General features: G+C 41.9%; 1 protein-coding gene across 5 annotated transcripts; it reads left to right on the forward strand.

The window, feature by feature from the left end:
• Positions 1-1,330: 1,330 nt before the first annotated feature.
• Positions 1,331-11,914, forward strand: LOC103635420 (protein Rf1, mitochondrial). 5 transcript variants are annotated; one of them, XM_035961723.1, is made up of 5 exons: positions 1,331-1,881; positions 1,993-5,621; positions 5,684-8,787; positions 8,997-9,583; positions 10,941-11,126. In XM_035961723.1, exon 2 carries the CDS (start codon positions 2,106-2,108, stop codon positions 4,491-4,493), a length of 2,388 nt encoding a protein of 795 aa, XP_035817616.1. In that variant the 5' UTR covers positions 1,331-1,881; positions 1,993-2,105; the 3' UTR covers positions 4,494-5,621; positions 5,684-8,787; positions 8,997-9,583; positions 10,941-11,126. The 5 variants fall into 5 exon arrangements, with proteins under 5 accessions (XP_035817616.1, XP_020398220.1, XP_020398219.1 ...); XM_020542631.3 differs by having other exon boundaries at positions 1,993-8,787; XM_020542630.2 differs by lacking the exon at positions 1,331-1,881 and having other exon boundaries at positions 1,882-5,621; positions 10,941-11,914.
• Positions 11,915-15,171: the final 3,257 nt, after the last annotated feature.

A 15,171-nucleotide genomic window follows, 5' to 3' on the forward strand; every position in this document is an offset into this window, starting at 1 on the left:
AGTAATGGGGAAGGGAGAGGAAACAGACGCATTGAAGCTCCATTACACGCGATGAAGAACGGACGCGGAGCTCGGCTGGCGCGCGTGGGCTTCGGTCAGGCTCCTGGGTCGCGGCAGCTGCGCAGGTCCTGGCGCGACGGGGCTGGGCGCGCTCGGCGTCGGGGTCTTGGGCTCGGCGCGCGGGGTCGGCTGGCGCGCGGGATTGGGCGCTGCTCGGCGGCGTGCTGCGGGCGTGGGTGAAGGCCAAGCGGCGTCGGGGCTTCGGTCGGGTGCGGTGCAGCGCGCGGGTGCGTGCTGGCGCAGCGGCTCGGGCGTCGGTGCTGGGCGCCGGGGCTTCCTGGTGGCTGCCTGGGAGAAAGGGAGGCAGGGAGAGAGAAAGGCCGGGGGCCGCACGACAGGGGAAAGCGGGAATTTCCCCTGGCGGCAGCGGCTAGCATGTGAGGATGGGGCGCGCGCTGTGATGTTTGTTGGGCCCCTAATGGGCTTTAGGGTTAGGTTTTTTTTCTTTTTCTTTGTTTTCTATTTCTTTTCTAAATCCAAAATATATTTTTAAATAACCCTAAAATTCATAATAATTATACCAAAATTATTTATAAATAAAATATTTATGTTTGGACTAATAATTATTATATTATTTATTTAGATTTTCATTTAAGAAGAAATGTTATTCAATAACCAAAATCAATCATGAGCAATCAAAAATTATTTCAAAAGCAAATAAATAACAAACACTTGAATGAAAAATTTATTGCCATAATTACCATTAATAACTAAATGTATTATTTTTATTTGATGATTTTTATAGTGTTACAGTAGCTGGCCGTGGCTTTTATAGGATGGAGTGAGTTGGGAGTGACGGATGATTTCTTCTTAAAGGAATGGATTATATATCCAAGGAATACTCCAACTCTCTTGAGTGCGGTCTTGGTCAGAGAAGGCAAAAAGGGCATCACGTGCATTACCACATTCCCGGGGGCCTGTATGGTTGTGCATCCAGTTGTAAATAACGAATCACGCTTTCTATTAGTTAGGGTACATAATGGAGCTCTCCTTTTTTGCCCTCTCTCTTTCTTTTGTTGATGAAGTGTGCCTTTCTTTGAATAATATCCTACTGGATCTTATTCCGAGTTCACACACTGCACTTCACTTGGACCTAGTGAATGGCTCCATTTCTTATGTTTCCTTTGTCGTATTATTATATAGAGAAGAACAAGAAAAGAAAACAAAAGGTAGCATTTGCTTTATTGTATTTCCTTGGCATCCAAGCTTCCTTCTGAAACGGTAGTCGACTGCCTTTTCTACATAGTGCTGTGCGTCGCAAGTTTGGGATGAAATGGAATTGGAAGGTGGGAGTGCCAGTAAAAAAAAGCTTCCACCGGCGATCAGGTCAGGTCTCAACTGGGGCGTGTGCCTTCGCCTGATCGCACGCGTTCCGTGCCGGCGAAGGAGCCTGATTGATCCTGACGTGGTTTGCTCGACGTCAACGATTGCAGCATTAGGTGAGATCAAGCATCAGGTGAGATCACAGTGGTGTGGGATGCTAGTATGATACAGACTGGAGTAGAGATGTTCTTTTTCGACTTTTAACCTTTGCACAAGTCATCATGCACTTAACTAACTATCCTTTTATTATAAGTCAATCATTTGTCTGATAATAGCAAGCTAAGACATGCTCCTGAGAGTTGCAGCCAAGAGAGAAAATACTGAAGATGGCTTTTTGCCAAGCTAGCCCAAGGTCTCTATGGGCAGTGGCCCACGAAAGGTGAGGAAGGCCCGAGGAGCCTTCCGGTCGTGTCTTGGGCTGTCGTCTCACCCACTGGCTCGCATCGGCATCGGAATCGGCTTTGCCACTTCAAGCGCAAGTTCTACCAGCGCTACATCGTGAGTTCCACTTCCACCGCTTCTGCTGCCCTTCGCCCTGCGCCCCTGCCTCATGTTCCGCGATTCCCTTTGCACACCCTCCCGCTGCTAAATCCGTGTGCTGGGTTCCAGATTGCAGGAGCTTGCCTTGTAGCGTCGCGTTATGCTGGTTGCAGCGAGTGACTAAGCAGAGATCCGTTCGGCCCATTCACTCCACCACTGCTCCACACAGCGAGTGACAAGGCATGTCGCGAGGGGTCAGCTCTGGCCGCCGCACGTGCTTGGAGCTGGAGCGGATAATCCTAAATCGGCACCGCTCCGGAAGCCTCGGCCGAGAGGACGCGCTCAACCTGTTCGATGAATTGCTTCCTCAGGCCAGACCGGCATCGGTGCACGCCTTCAATAGTGTCCTCACCGTCGTCGCTCGCGCCGACTCCTCGTCGTCACCACGTCACAGCGCTGCGCTCGCCGTGTCCCTTTTCAATACCATGGTCCGGTCCGGCGTCAATATGATGGCCGCCATCATAGGCATCCTCATCCGTTGCTTCTGCACTGTTGGCCGCTTGGACCTCGCCTTCGCTGCCTTTGCCCTGTTCCTCAAGACGGGATGGAGGGTGCAGAACGTGACCCTCAACCAGCTAATCAAGGGTCTCTGTGATGGCAACAGGACTGATGACGCAATGGATATGGTGTTCAGAAGAATGCCGGAGCTTGGCTATACACCTGATGTTTTCTCCTACAATGCTCTTATCAAAGGGCTCTGCGTCGAGAAAAAGAGTCAAGAGGCTCTTGAGCTGCTGATTCACATGACGGCCGATGGCGGATACAACTGTTCTCCCAATGTGGTGTCGTATAACACAGTCATTGATGGCTTCTTTAAAGAAGGTGAAGTCGACAAAGCTTACTTCCTGTTTCATGAAATGATGGGCCAGGGGCTTCCACCTGATGTTGTGACATACAACTCACTCATTGATGGCCTGTGCAAGGCTCAAGCAATGGACAAGGCTGTAGCAATCCTACAACATATGTTTGATAAAGGTGTTATGCCGGATACTAGGACATATAATATCATGATCCGTGGATATTGCTCTTTAGGACAGTTGGAAGAGGCAGTGAGACTGCTCAAAAAGATGTCTGGTAGTGGTCTTCAACCGGATGTTGTCACTTACAGTCTTCTGATACAGTATTATTGCAAGATTGGAAGATGCGCAGAAGCTAGGAGTGTCTTTGATTCAATGGTTCGGAAGGGTCAAAAACCCAATTCTACTATCTATCACATCTTGCTTCATGGGTACGCCACGAAAGGAGCTCTTATTGATGTGCGTGATCTCCTTGATTTGATGATTCGAGACGGTATTCCGTTTGAACATCGTGCCTTCAACATCTTGATTTGTGCATACGCTAAACATGGAGCAGTGGATAAGGCAATGACTGCATTTACAGAAATGCGACAGAATGGTTTGAGGCCAGATGTAGTCAGCTACAGCACGGTAATTCACATTCTTTGCAAGACCGGCAGAGTGGAGGATGCTGTGTACCATTTCAATCAGATGGTCAGTGAAGGGTTGTCTCCTAACATCATAAGTTTTACCTCACTAATACATGGTCTATGTTCCATTGGTGAATGGAAGAAGGTTGAGGAACTGGCTTTTGAAATGATCAATAGGGGCATCCACCCTGATGCCATATTCATGAACACAATAATGGACAACCTATGCAAGGAAGGAAGGGTTGTGGAAGCACAAGATTTCTTTGATATGGTTATACACATTGGTGTGAAACCAGATGTTGTTTCATATAATACACTGATAGATGGATATTGCTTCGTTGGGAAGATGGATGAATCGATTAAGCAACTTGATCGTATGGTCTCCATTGGCTTGAGACCTGACAGTTGGACCTATAATTCTCTGCTTAATGGCTACTTTAAGAATGGAAGGGTTGAAGATGCATTAGCTCTTTACAGAGAAATGTTCAGGAAGGATGTAAAATTTTGTGCTATTACATCTAACATAATGCTGCATGGGTTATTTCAGGCTGGAAGGATTGTTGCTGCAAGGGAATTATACATGAAAATGGTTGACAGAGGAACACAGTTGAGAATCGAAACATACAACACAGTTCTTGGAGGACTCTGTGAAAATAGTTGTGTTGATGAAGCGCTGAGAATGTTTGAGGACTTGCGTTCAAAAGAATTTGAGCTTGATGTTCGGACTTTCAGTATAGTGATTAATGCATTGCTGAAAGTTGGTAGGATTGATGAAGCAAAGAGCCTGTTTTCAGCTATGGTGCTCCGTGGTCCAGTGCCTGATGTGATAACCTACAGCTTAATGATCAAAAGTCATATAGAAGAAGGTTTGTTAGAGGAGTCTGATAATCTTTTTCTATCTATGGAGAAGAATGGCTGTGCTGCCGACTCACACATGCTAAACATCATAGTTAGAAGACTACTTGAAAAAGGAGATGTGAGAAGGGCTGGAACCTACCTTACCAAAATTGATGAGAAGAACTTCTCCCTTGAAGCTTCCACCGCTGCATTGCTGATTCCTATTGTTTCAGAGAAGAAGTACCAGAAAGAAGTAAAGTTTCTTCCTGAAAAATACCACTCTTTCATGCAACCTAGGGATGATTGAGACCTTTCCCGGTTTTTCTGTGCTGGACATTAGAGATTGCTAACTAGACTTATTTCAGAAGATCAATTTGAAAACATGAAATCTTCTGCATAACTTGGGCACAAATGAAGTGGAGAGTTACCTGGCCTTGAAGGATTTTCTTGTTTCTAGAGATTGTCTTTCATATTTAATAACCACGCTTGCATTTACTCTGTGCCTATCAAATACCGTGTGCAGGCTTGTGTGGGTAGTGTTTACCCAATAGCATCCCTATCGGCTATCGTGATTGATGGAAATTCTGAAACTCCATTATGCCTTCTACTTTTTTGCGTCTTCACATAAATCTCGAGACACCTGGTTTTGTGTTTTCTCTGATCCCCACCTGGCCTCTCTTTTTCCTTCTGCATGTTTTTTAGTCTCATAAAGTTCCTTTCATTTATAGATTTGATATAAACTGCCTTAGCTCTCACTGGAATTTGTTAGACACATATATATAGCCTGAAATTCTCCACGCCATGAGTTTGACTACCAGGTTACAAGAAACTCCTTCACATGCTCGCATATAACGGTCCTCATTTAGGAATCTAGCGTTCCTATAGCACAAGTATGCCTCTTACCAACTTTTATTGCTATATACTCCCTCCCCTCCGTTTGTTTTATCTGACGTCTGCTAGTACAAAGTTGAACTACATGGCGACAAATAAAAAAACGGAGGTAGTATATGTGAGTGTGACCACCCTACAGATTGGTTGCGAAATGCCCGCAGACATATTTTTGAAATGGAAAGCTCAACCCCCGCCAGCATGTCTTATTGTGTGTTGCTGCTCCTCGATTAATTTCCTTGCTAGAATTTATCTGTTAGGTCGTAAATAAGTTTCTTTAGAATTATGGTAAAATTTCATTATTGAGGTTACCAAAATTGATGAGAAGAACTTCTCCCTTGAAGCTTCCACCGCTTATGGAGCCAACATGTCTTATTGTTATGGAGCCAAAATTGTGCCAATGCAACATGTCTTATTTTGAAATGGAAAGTTGTGCCACCAGGTTATGAAGCCAACATGTCTTATTGTTGCTTACCAACTAACCGTGATAGCTTTTCTGGCACAATATAGCAATGCGGGGCATCAGACTCAAGAAATCAGTATTGAGGTCAGCAGATCAGCATCTCTTGATTGGTTAGGAAACCTATTAATATCTTGTCTTGTAAACAGGTTTGCAGCACTGCACAGACAGAGGAGCCCAAATCATCATCCGCTGCAGTTTGCAGTTTCATCAGTTGATCAATCTTCAAGCTCATGCTAGGTCCGTGCCTGTGCGTTGCCACGGGAGTAAAAAAATTAGTATGAAACATATATATGAAACAATAAACATCATCATGATATATAAAATCCGTGTAATAAAATATCATCGTAATGTTAATATTGATGATATTATTATTGCTACATGGAATAGATATTGAAACATGTTCCAAATCACAAACAAAATCAATGGAGAAGAGTCTTGGACAACCAAGTCCATTTCAAAAAGATACAACTGCTGTCGACTGTCGACGGCAACACAGAGTGAAATAAACTACGACATCATTATAGCAGTAGTAATATACGGTGTTGCTTAGCGTAGATTGATACAGTTGGAGTAGGGCTTGGGAGGCGGCGTGTGTCAGTCACTCACCTCAACCAATTGGCAGCTAGACCTGACATAATTGTATAGTGTAACTATAGAAAATCACCTGACAGGGGTATAAATTTGGTTGTGCATTAATTTTCTAAATGACACCATGTTACCTCAAACCAATAAAAGAAGTTTCATAAATCACAAAATAAAATCAATACACAAACCAAAGAAGATTAGATATGTTCACAGAACAAATAAAAAATACCTTTATCGATGCACCACTCAGACTGCTTCATTAGCTCCCCAACAAAAAACACAGTGGAGGTTATGCCAACACCACTTGTGTCATCCTATGCCAAAGTTGTCCTCGCAATCATGATTGCATTTGGGTTTTGAATTTGCTGCAGATAAATGACACAAGACATAAAAAAAGAAAAGCACCACCAAATACATATATCATGGGAACATATCGAATGCAAACCACGTTTTGGTGCAAATCACGTGCAAACCTACTAAAAAAGTTTCAAAAAATTCTAAAAACATGAATGTAAATCTCAGCTTACCTCATCTATATACAAAATTTCATGGTCAAATTCATCTTACTCCAGCTGTTAGAAAAAAGACAAAATTTCTGAGAGACAGTAATAGTTCAAATGCACCGAAATTTGTAGACAAGTTACCAATCTATCGTTATGTACTTATGTTACACACATTAATATATTATTATTATCAAATATTTGTTGTTCATTGATGAGACTATGTATGATACAGACATTGATTTCGTTTTATCTTTCTGATTTTCAACGTTTACCGATGCATTTCCTTTCAAATTAGTTCGTTTTCGCCATCTACACACCCCGTGTTCGATTCTGTTTTCAACAATTCTTACCCTGAATCCGTTTTTGAATTAAAATGTTAAAATGAAAATGAGAAATGTTTATCTTGATCAATTGGCCCGTTTACCTCCCTAGTGTCAGCCAAACAGGCAACCTAGAATGAAAGGAGGAGAGCATGGAGGAGAGATGTATCTGCCTCAACATTTCTGCAGGAATAAGGTCGTAGTTGGCGTGGTGGCGGCGAATGTGTTTTAACATGAAGGATGACCACCAGAGCTAGCACCTCAACATGTTCGGCAGGAATAAGGTCACGACTGGCACGATGTCTGTTTGGTGGCGGATGGGTTTCAATGTGGAGATATGCCTTCTTCTTGCTTGCACACACACACACGCCAACCTTTTTATCCCTTGCACATAATGCGTTTGGGGGTAAAAAACTGGAGATGCCATCCTTATCCACAACGAGGCGAGAGAGGGGATGGGATGCTATGATGGCGTCGTGAGAGGCGGGCAGAGGATGCAGTCTCGAGGTCATGGCTGGCGCAGAGGCGGCCGATGAGTTTCAGTGTGGAGGATGCGGAAGCGTCTTGGGGGCGAATGGGTTTGAGCGCGGACAATGCGGTGCCGAGCTCACGACTGGTGCAGAGATGAAAGCGCGGAGAATGTGGTGCGCTCCCAAAGTCACGGTGGGCGAGGAGGCGGCCACGCGGATGGTTTCATCTACGCGTGTGACACTTGAAAGTGGGAACTCGTGTTTTAAAGGAGTAGAGAAGAAGAGAAGAGAAAAGATATGCATGCCACTTTCATAAAATATTTAGTAAGCCCTTGTTCGGTTATTTTAATTTAATATGGATCAGAGTGTATTGAAATGGATTGGGATAAATTTTGACTTGCTATGAATTCAAACGACTCAATATCATCCAATCCATATGGATTAACGGTGAAACGAACAAGCCAATGGCCGAGGTTGCTAAGGCTGTATTTGGTGGATCGTGTAAAATGGATGATATCAAACTGTTGATGACACTTTTTGCTGAGTGAAGTCTAAAATAAGGGATGTGATAGATGATATGATACAAAATCTGTTAGAGATGGCATAAGAATCCAAATTTGAAAACCACACGGTTTCAAAAAATATAAAAAAACACTTGAAAACACTAAATCAACTCTCAATAATCTGAAATTCGAATTTCCCGCCATAACTCCAATGGAGTTCATCTCAAAAAGATACCCAAACGCCCAGCCCATCTTCAGGTGACTAAACGGCAATCTCTTCTCCCGTCTGCCCCGCGCTCTCCTCTCTCTCTTTCTCTCGTGGCGCAACTGGGTGGCCGCCGCCCTACGCCAGGTGCCTTTGCCGGTCTTCGTCAGGCCGGTTGTCGGCGACGAGCACCCACCAGGTATGCGCTACGCAGTGGGCATCCCTTCTCGTCCCTTCTTGTTGTGCGAGTGCGAAGCCGAGTACCACGAACCCTAATTCAATACAGATTGCGGTATTTCTACTCGGATCTGATATAATTGCAAGTTTATATATGTATTCTGCATACTGACTTCGTTTTTTTTTGCGACAAGAGCTATTGGTTGAACATGTGTACACACCAATGTCGCCATGGAAAGGGCGGCTGCGCTCTCACCACGCGACCCCTCAAAGTTTTCCCAAGAGGAGGCCCCCTTCCCAGACCAAGAACCCGGAGGAGAAAGAGGAGCTCCAAACATGTAAGAAGCATACTGCCCGCAAGAAGACCGCGAGAGGTCGCCACGCTGGAGCTGCTGCACAGCAGCCCAGGGCTCTCTTACGCGGGTCGTCGCGGCTCGCTGGAAGAGACCATGAGCATCCAATTATGATAGACGATGATGTAAACGAGGTAGGGGCTGCACCTGCTTGACTCCTATGTTTATTTTTACCAGTACCATATATTTTGGTCATTCCTGAATGTTATCATGTTTGTTAGTTAGAAGCTTGATTCATTTCATACATGATTCATAGTTTATGAGAAATAGCAGTATAATTTGAACTTCCTCTTGTAGGAATGTAAATCTAGGGCTGATAATCAGCAATTACACCTCTCCGCAGGTCCCCACGATTCCATCTGGAAGATAAAAGTTTGAGCAAGTCACTGTTGCCACCAAATCGCTGTGAGACCTATCCTAACAGAAAGACTAAAAATGCTTATAGGAAAGACAAAAATCAAGAGAGCCTGAAAGGGAATAGGGAAAGTGCTGGATTTCCTCCTAGGAAAGATATTTCAGATTTATCTAACAAAAAGAGTGACAAGCAAGAGTTAAAGCCCAACCATTAAAGTGCAAACAGGAAAGAGGAAGAGAGGAACAGAAAGGAGGTTGTTATCGAAGAAGCAAAGTTGCCAGGACCCTGGACCATTCTCTGCGTATCACCAAGAAATTGCATCTTGCAATGAATCCAGAAAATCCACCCACAGAAGGATTGAAAATGACCCTTCTACCGAGGTGAAGCTTAAAGTTGGTGATGTGAGATTGGCAAACATTGATGAAAACATCAACAAGCCCAGTGGGACTGAGAGAGAAGGAATAGAATTTTTTTGTGGTCCTGATGATGGGACAAAAGAGCAGGACATGGCATTGCGCAAAGCTTACTTCAGTGCCCGACCATCCCCACATTTCTGGAAGAGGGTTTCAAAAATGGTACCAAGCCTTCACATCACTTGCTTTAGCGTCCTTTTCATTTCCTATAAGTGGCAAGAGCTGACCGAAGAAATATTGTTTTACTAGTTTGACTTGCTTACATGAAACAAGAACAATAATGCTGAAGTATTGTGGCCAAAAGTTCTCGCATTTTTCAGAAATGAATCTCAGTGCACATGGTCTGTTCACATGTTATTTTTTAATTTTTTTTGTTTCGACAATCCATTTCAAATATCAAGGTTTTAGAAATATATCTATGATACGGGTGTTATATGAAGATCCATAAGGGCCTGTTTGCCAACAACGTTTCTTAAAACCATAGTTTTACAATACTATACATTGCACTTGTCATGGCAATACCATATGTTTGGCTAGCTCCAAGAATACCTTGGTCTTGAGAAACATTGTTTGGATACAACATTGTAGACCATGATATTTAGACGAAAGCTAGTCATGCCATGAAAACTTTGGGTTGGAGTAGAGTTTCTAATACTCAAAAAATACCATGGTATCTAGAATATCATGGTTTTGAAAACATTGGTTTTAGGAATGCAACCAAACACCTTATGGCACAAAATAGTCCGGTATTCCTATAAGCTATGGTTTTGCCTAGAAACTACAAAAATACTTTACTTCCAAACAAACCCTTCGTTGACTAGACTTGTTTGTTACTAACCTTGGGGATTTGAGAAGATAATCTCCCTTAGGGATGATAGCAATATATAGGTGTCCTCGTAGGTTTATGGGCCTACCGCCCGCCTGTCCACCCACCCACACGCACACATGTAGATATATATACGGTCACCCTAGGTGATGATCACCCACTTTGAAATGACTCATATATATGGTCCTTGATAATATTAACACTGTTAATATTCTATGGAACTAAGTTTTTGTGCTGATCAATTTGGTTCCTTTTTTCGGTATATACAAAGATTCTAATGCACTGTTTTAGCAGAAACTCATACATCATTAAGTTTCAATAACAGTTCATTCTTTTTTTCTATAGTGCACTGATTTGCTAATTCTGTTAACAAAAGGGTATGATTAGACAGATTCAAATAATTAATCATCTTTAAAAAAGGTGAATAGCTGTGGGGTTTCAATTCATCAAATTTACCATTAGCTTTTAAAAATTAATTGCACAAATGTAAAAACTTGGGGACTAATGGTCTTGTGATCGCACAATCAAAATAGCCTGTGGTTTCGTAGTGCCAGTTTACATTTCTTTTATATACTTCACTGAAATATTTCAGTAATAGGTCCTGTTTCTTATCTAGCATATTTCTTCTTTTATTTGTTGAGTTCATCCTTTGTCATTAATTAGATCAGTGATTTTTGACACAACTCTTTTCAGGTGCCAGGGAGATCTGCTGAAGATTGCTTCAACAGAATTTATACTGACCTCTCAACACCGACTCCAATTGCCCCACGTCCCAGAGCAAGTAAAACAACATTTTATCCTATAGGAAATCTCACATTGTCTGATCCAAAACCTCCAAATATCTTGGAACCTACAGTTGGAATGCGAAAGTCCGCTAAACAGAAGAGTCTAGTAGCACAGAAGACAGTGAGGCATTTGTTGCAGAAACATTGCCGCATTGACCAAGCTCAAGAGGCTGACCACTTCTCAGTTTTTGAAGCTCACCAAGTGCCTTACAATTGAACTTATCTTTTGACAATTCTCCTGGGACTCCTGACAGTTATATGAATTCAGATTCTCTAGGCAAGCACAGTGGAAGGTCTTCAGCACGAAAGAAACCATTTTCAAGGTTAAGAACTAAATCATCTGATCCCAGCCCAGGAGTTCTAAAGCCTATAAAGAATGTTATCCTACATGAGAGGTACATTGATAAATTGGCACGTAGAGAAGGAGCAAAAAGGCCTCGCAGAAGGGCTCCAGCTGGCTCTAAAGCTGCTGATTCTGGGAAGTCTCTTTCTGAGCAGCAAGCTGGTAGTCTGAAGGCTGCTAAAAATGCTCTCATCTCAGAAGCAACCGACTTCATAAGCAGTTTTAAGACGCTGCAAGCCAATTCGCTTGCGCATGCTGTGGAGAATAGTGAAGACGAGATTGAATGTGATGCCAGTAATTGTAGCCATGATGATAAAGAATAAGAATGTCCTTATAGTCTTGATTCCCAGCGGCCCTTAGCAATCATCTCCTATTTGTCAACTGACGTTAGTCATCACTTATCAGTTGTCAGCTGACGTTAGTCAGCACTTATCAGCTGCAATAAGGCTAGGCAGTTGTCAGGGCAGTGTATTCTGCCTAATATGATGTATCTAGTTTTGTTCCTCTTAGTGCATCAGATATGTTAGTTAGTTGTGAAAGTGCTGCCTTTGTCATGCCTTATGAAGATTGAAATCACTGGAGATTACAATGGTCGAACCAGATTCTCTTGTGTAATTAAGTTTGCATAAATCAGAAAGGTTCATTAAACATAGTTTGTTCCATTTTTTTCTTGAACACACATCAGAAACACGTATCTTTTTCATTAAAGAAAAGAGAGAAAAAAATGGTCTGTTCAATTAATAAAGAAGTTTCAACCATATTAAATTAGTGCAATGTGGATTAAAAGTTCTCACCATGTAAGATCCGCATAGTTTTACCTTTTATTTCCAGTGGCCTTATGAACTCTGGTAAGAGATGTCTCAGAATTATCCTCCTACAGCCTTTGAATTGTATGTATAATTTCCCATTCCGAGCTTACGTTATGATGAATGACATGGCACTGATATATTGTCATTGCTGGTGATCGGTGCAGTGCATGAGGAGCCATTCAACATTAGTTCAGAAAGCGCATAAAGTTTGAGAAAGTGAAATTTATTGGTATACGGCATTCTGGTGAGTTGAAATATTTACTACTTAGCTGGTTCTGGTTGTTCTCTTAAAATAATGTCCTGCACTTTAACTTGCGACCCGTGAGACATATGGACATCTGGCAGATGATCTACTCTACTGTGTTCAATTTTTTTCTTAGCTGCTTAGGATCCATTGTAGCAGCATGCTTTCTGGCTCTAATCTTACTGAAAAACCCTATATAGTTAAGATGCAACATGATTTGTTGTGAAAGGGGAACCGGTATACTCTTTCCTAGTCTGGTGTAAGCAGTTATCAAATTTTAATACATTCAATGTGAAGGCTTCAATACCACAGTACTTACTGCCTGCACTGCAGTAAATAAACAAATGGCACCCAGTGGGCCGTGCATCCAGCCTCCTAATCCTGTCCTGTCAGGCCGCAGCAGCGCTGGGCCAAGACGATGATCCTTTCTTCTTCGCTTAGTGACGGAGATAAAGCCACATAGCATTAGGCTGTTTAGAGCAACTCCAAGGGACTAACCGTATATTTTTGTAAAGTTAAGTTTGTCTATTATAAGAAGAAAAACGTTTCCAATAGACACTGTAAATGGTTTTTCAAATTTAGTAGCTCCCGTACACCTTCCAGCCTGCTTCACTCGCCATACAGAGTTCTGAATTTACAGAGTCTATTGGACGAGTGCACTCTTTTTTTTTTGTAAAATATATTTTAGAGAGTAGTTAAATCAGTAAATTTGACTAATCTCTTGTAGCACCCTTTAAATTTGGCTAACCAGATGATCCATAAACGATGCGCGCAGGTGCTGTCGGAGCAGGAGCAGAAGTGGGCTGGGTACTGCTCCGTCGTCCTTGTCCCGCCATGACGTGTATGCCATGCCCGATAGCTGTGCCACAATTTTGAGGTAAAATCACCCTTGTCTTGTCCGATCGTTAGATGAGGCCAGGGGGGTTCAGATTTGTGGAATCACCCTTGTCTACTTTTCTCCTTGATAATACTTTTTCCCTAACTCACTTCATATCCTTGGTTGTATCATTTATCCTTACTTTAATAGTTCATGGTTATCTTATTTCACTCTTAGCCACCGACGAATATGTCTTGTCTAACTCCTTGATAATTCTTATCCAACTCCTTGATGTTATAATATCCTTCTTATTCTAAACCTTGTCTCACCTTTTGTTTTGGTTGAATGAGTAGAATTGGATTGTGTTGTGCTGGTATGCTTGAGTTCATTGTCCTTTGTGTTCATGTTTGATTTGTTTCTTTGAAATGATTGTTGGTGTATTGTGTGACTTTTGTCCACAATGACACCAGTTAGCTAGGTAAAACCTTAGATAGATGAGTTTTCTCTGCTCTCTATAATTTGTCTTTGCTCAACCCTTTCTTCCCTTCCATTCTTCCATACCCATACAGATGTCAGACATTGGAATGTCAACTACAAGTGATGTCACTCAATGCAAAGAATGTGGTGTGTTGGCAAGTCAAAACAACACTATAAATAAAACAGCTGATGAACAGACATTCAAGACCCAAAAGGATGCACAACCAAACCAACAAACAAGTGACCTTGGAACATGTTGTTGTTGTGAGTACTATGGAATTCCTTGTCGCCAGATCAGTACAAACGAAAGTGAAACTACAAAACAGAAGAACTAGATTTTATTTTCTGGCATAAACAGACAGATGTCTCCCCAAGAACAACTAATAGCAGATTCTCTCATACCTAATGCACTGTCAGTTGATGAATTGCAAAGTATTCCAAAAGGGAAACATCACAAGGATGCCCAGCCCCAAGAAGAAACACATGAGTGTTACATTGATGGATGGACTATTACTTGCACACAGTTTCAGCCTCATGGTCGCATCAGATCCAAGAAACAAAAATGGAAACATGGAAAAAGTCAAGAAATAACTTCAAGAAAAGCTTGCTATCAATGTGGACGTGAAGGTCATTACTTCCGTAACTGTCCTGAGAAGATTTCACTACCAAACATCCCCGAGATTAAGCTATCTCAGTCTCTAGACATGGGATATGAACCAAAATGCATAGAAACTTCCATCAACATCGTGAAGAACAACAAAAGGAATAGAATAATGTTTGGATACATGAGTGATCCACCTCAACCACAAGAAAAAGCCCCGAAACACATGGATACCCAAACAGAAGAATCAAGCCAGATTCAGCTAAATGGGATACAAACACCCAATCATCCCTCATCAACCGTTGGTCAAGCAAAGTTGACTCGCAAAGAACTCAAAGCAAGAGGTGCTTGCTTCTACTGCAAGAATGAAGAACATATTATTCGCGAATGCCCCAAGAAGCGTCTAGACCAACTAGAGAAGAAAGCTGCCAAACAAGACCCAAACAATAATCCAGAAGACCAACCAGTTATAAGTACGATGATGAAGATCGCTTGATTAGTAGTCATTGCGGAGCGAAGAAATGAAGAAGTTCCTGAAGTTTAGAAGAGTTCAATGTGAACTAAGAACCTACAAATAAACCTTGTATCTCCTTTACTTTCGTGCTAGCCTTTCTTAATCTCGAGGACGAGATTCTTTTTAAGAGGGGTAGATTTGTGACACTATGAAAATCATCAAATAAAAGTAATACATTTAGTTGTTAATGGTAATAAATTTTATTTTAAGTGTTTGTTATTTGTTTGCATTTGGAATGATTTTTGATTGCTCGTAATGGATTTTGGATATTGAATATCATTTTTTAAAATGAAAAACCAAATAAATAATATAATAGTTAGTCCAAAAATTAATA

Source organism: Zea mays, chromosome 8 (assembly GCF_902167145.1).
Source record: "Zea mays cultivar B73 chromosome 8, Zm-B73-REFERENCE-NAM-5.0, whole genome shotgun sequence".
Lineage (NCBI taxonomy): Eukaryota > Viridiplantae > Streptophyta > Magnoliopsida > Poales > Poaceae > Zea > Zea mays.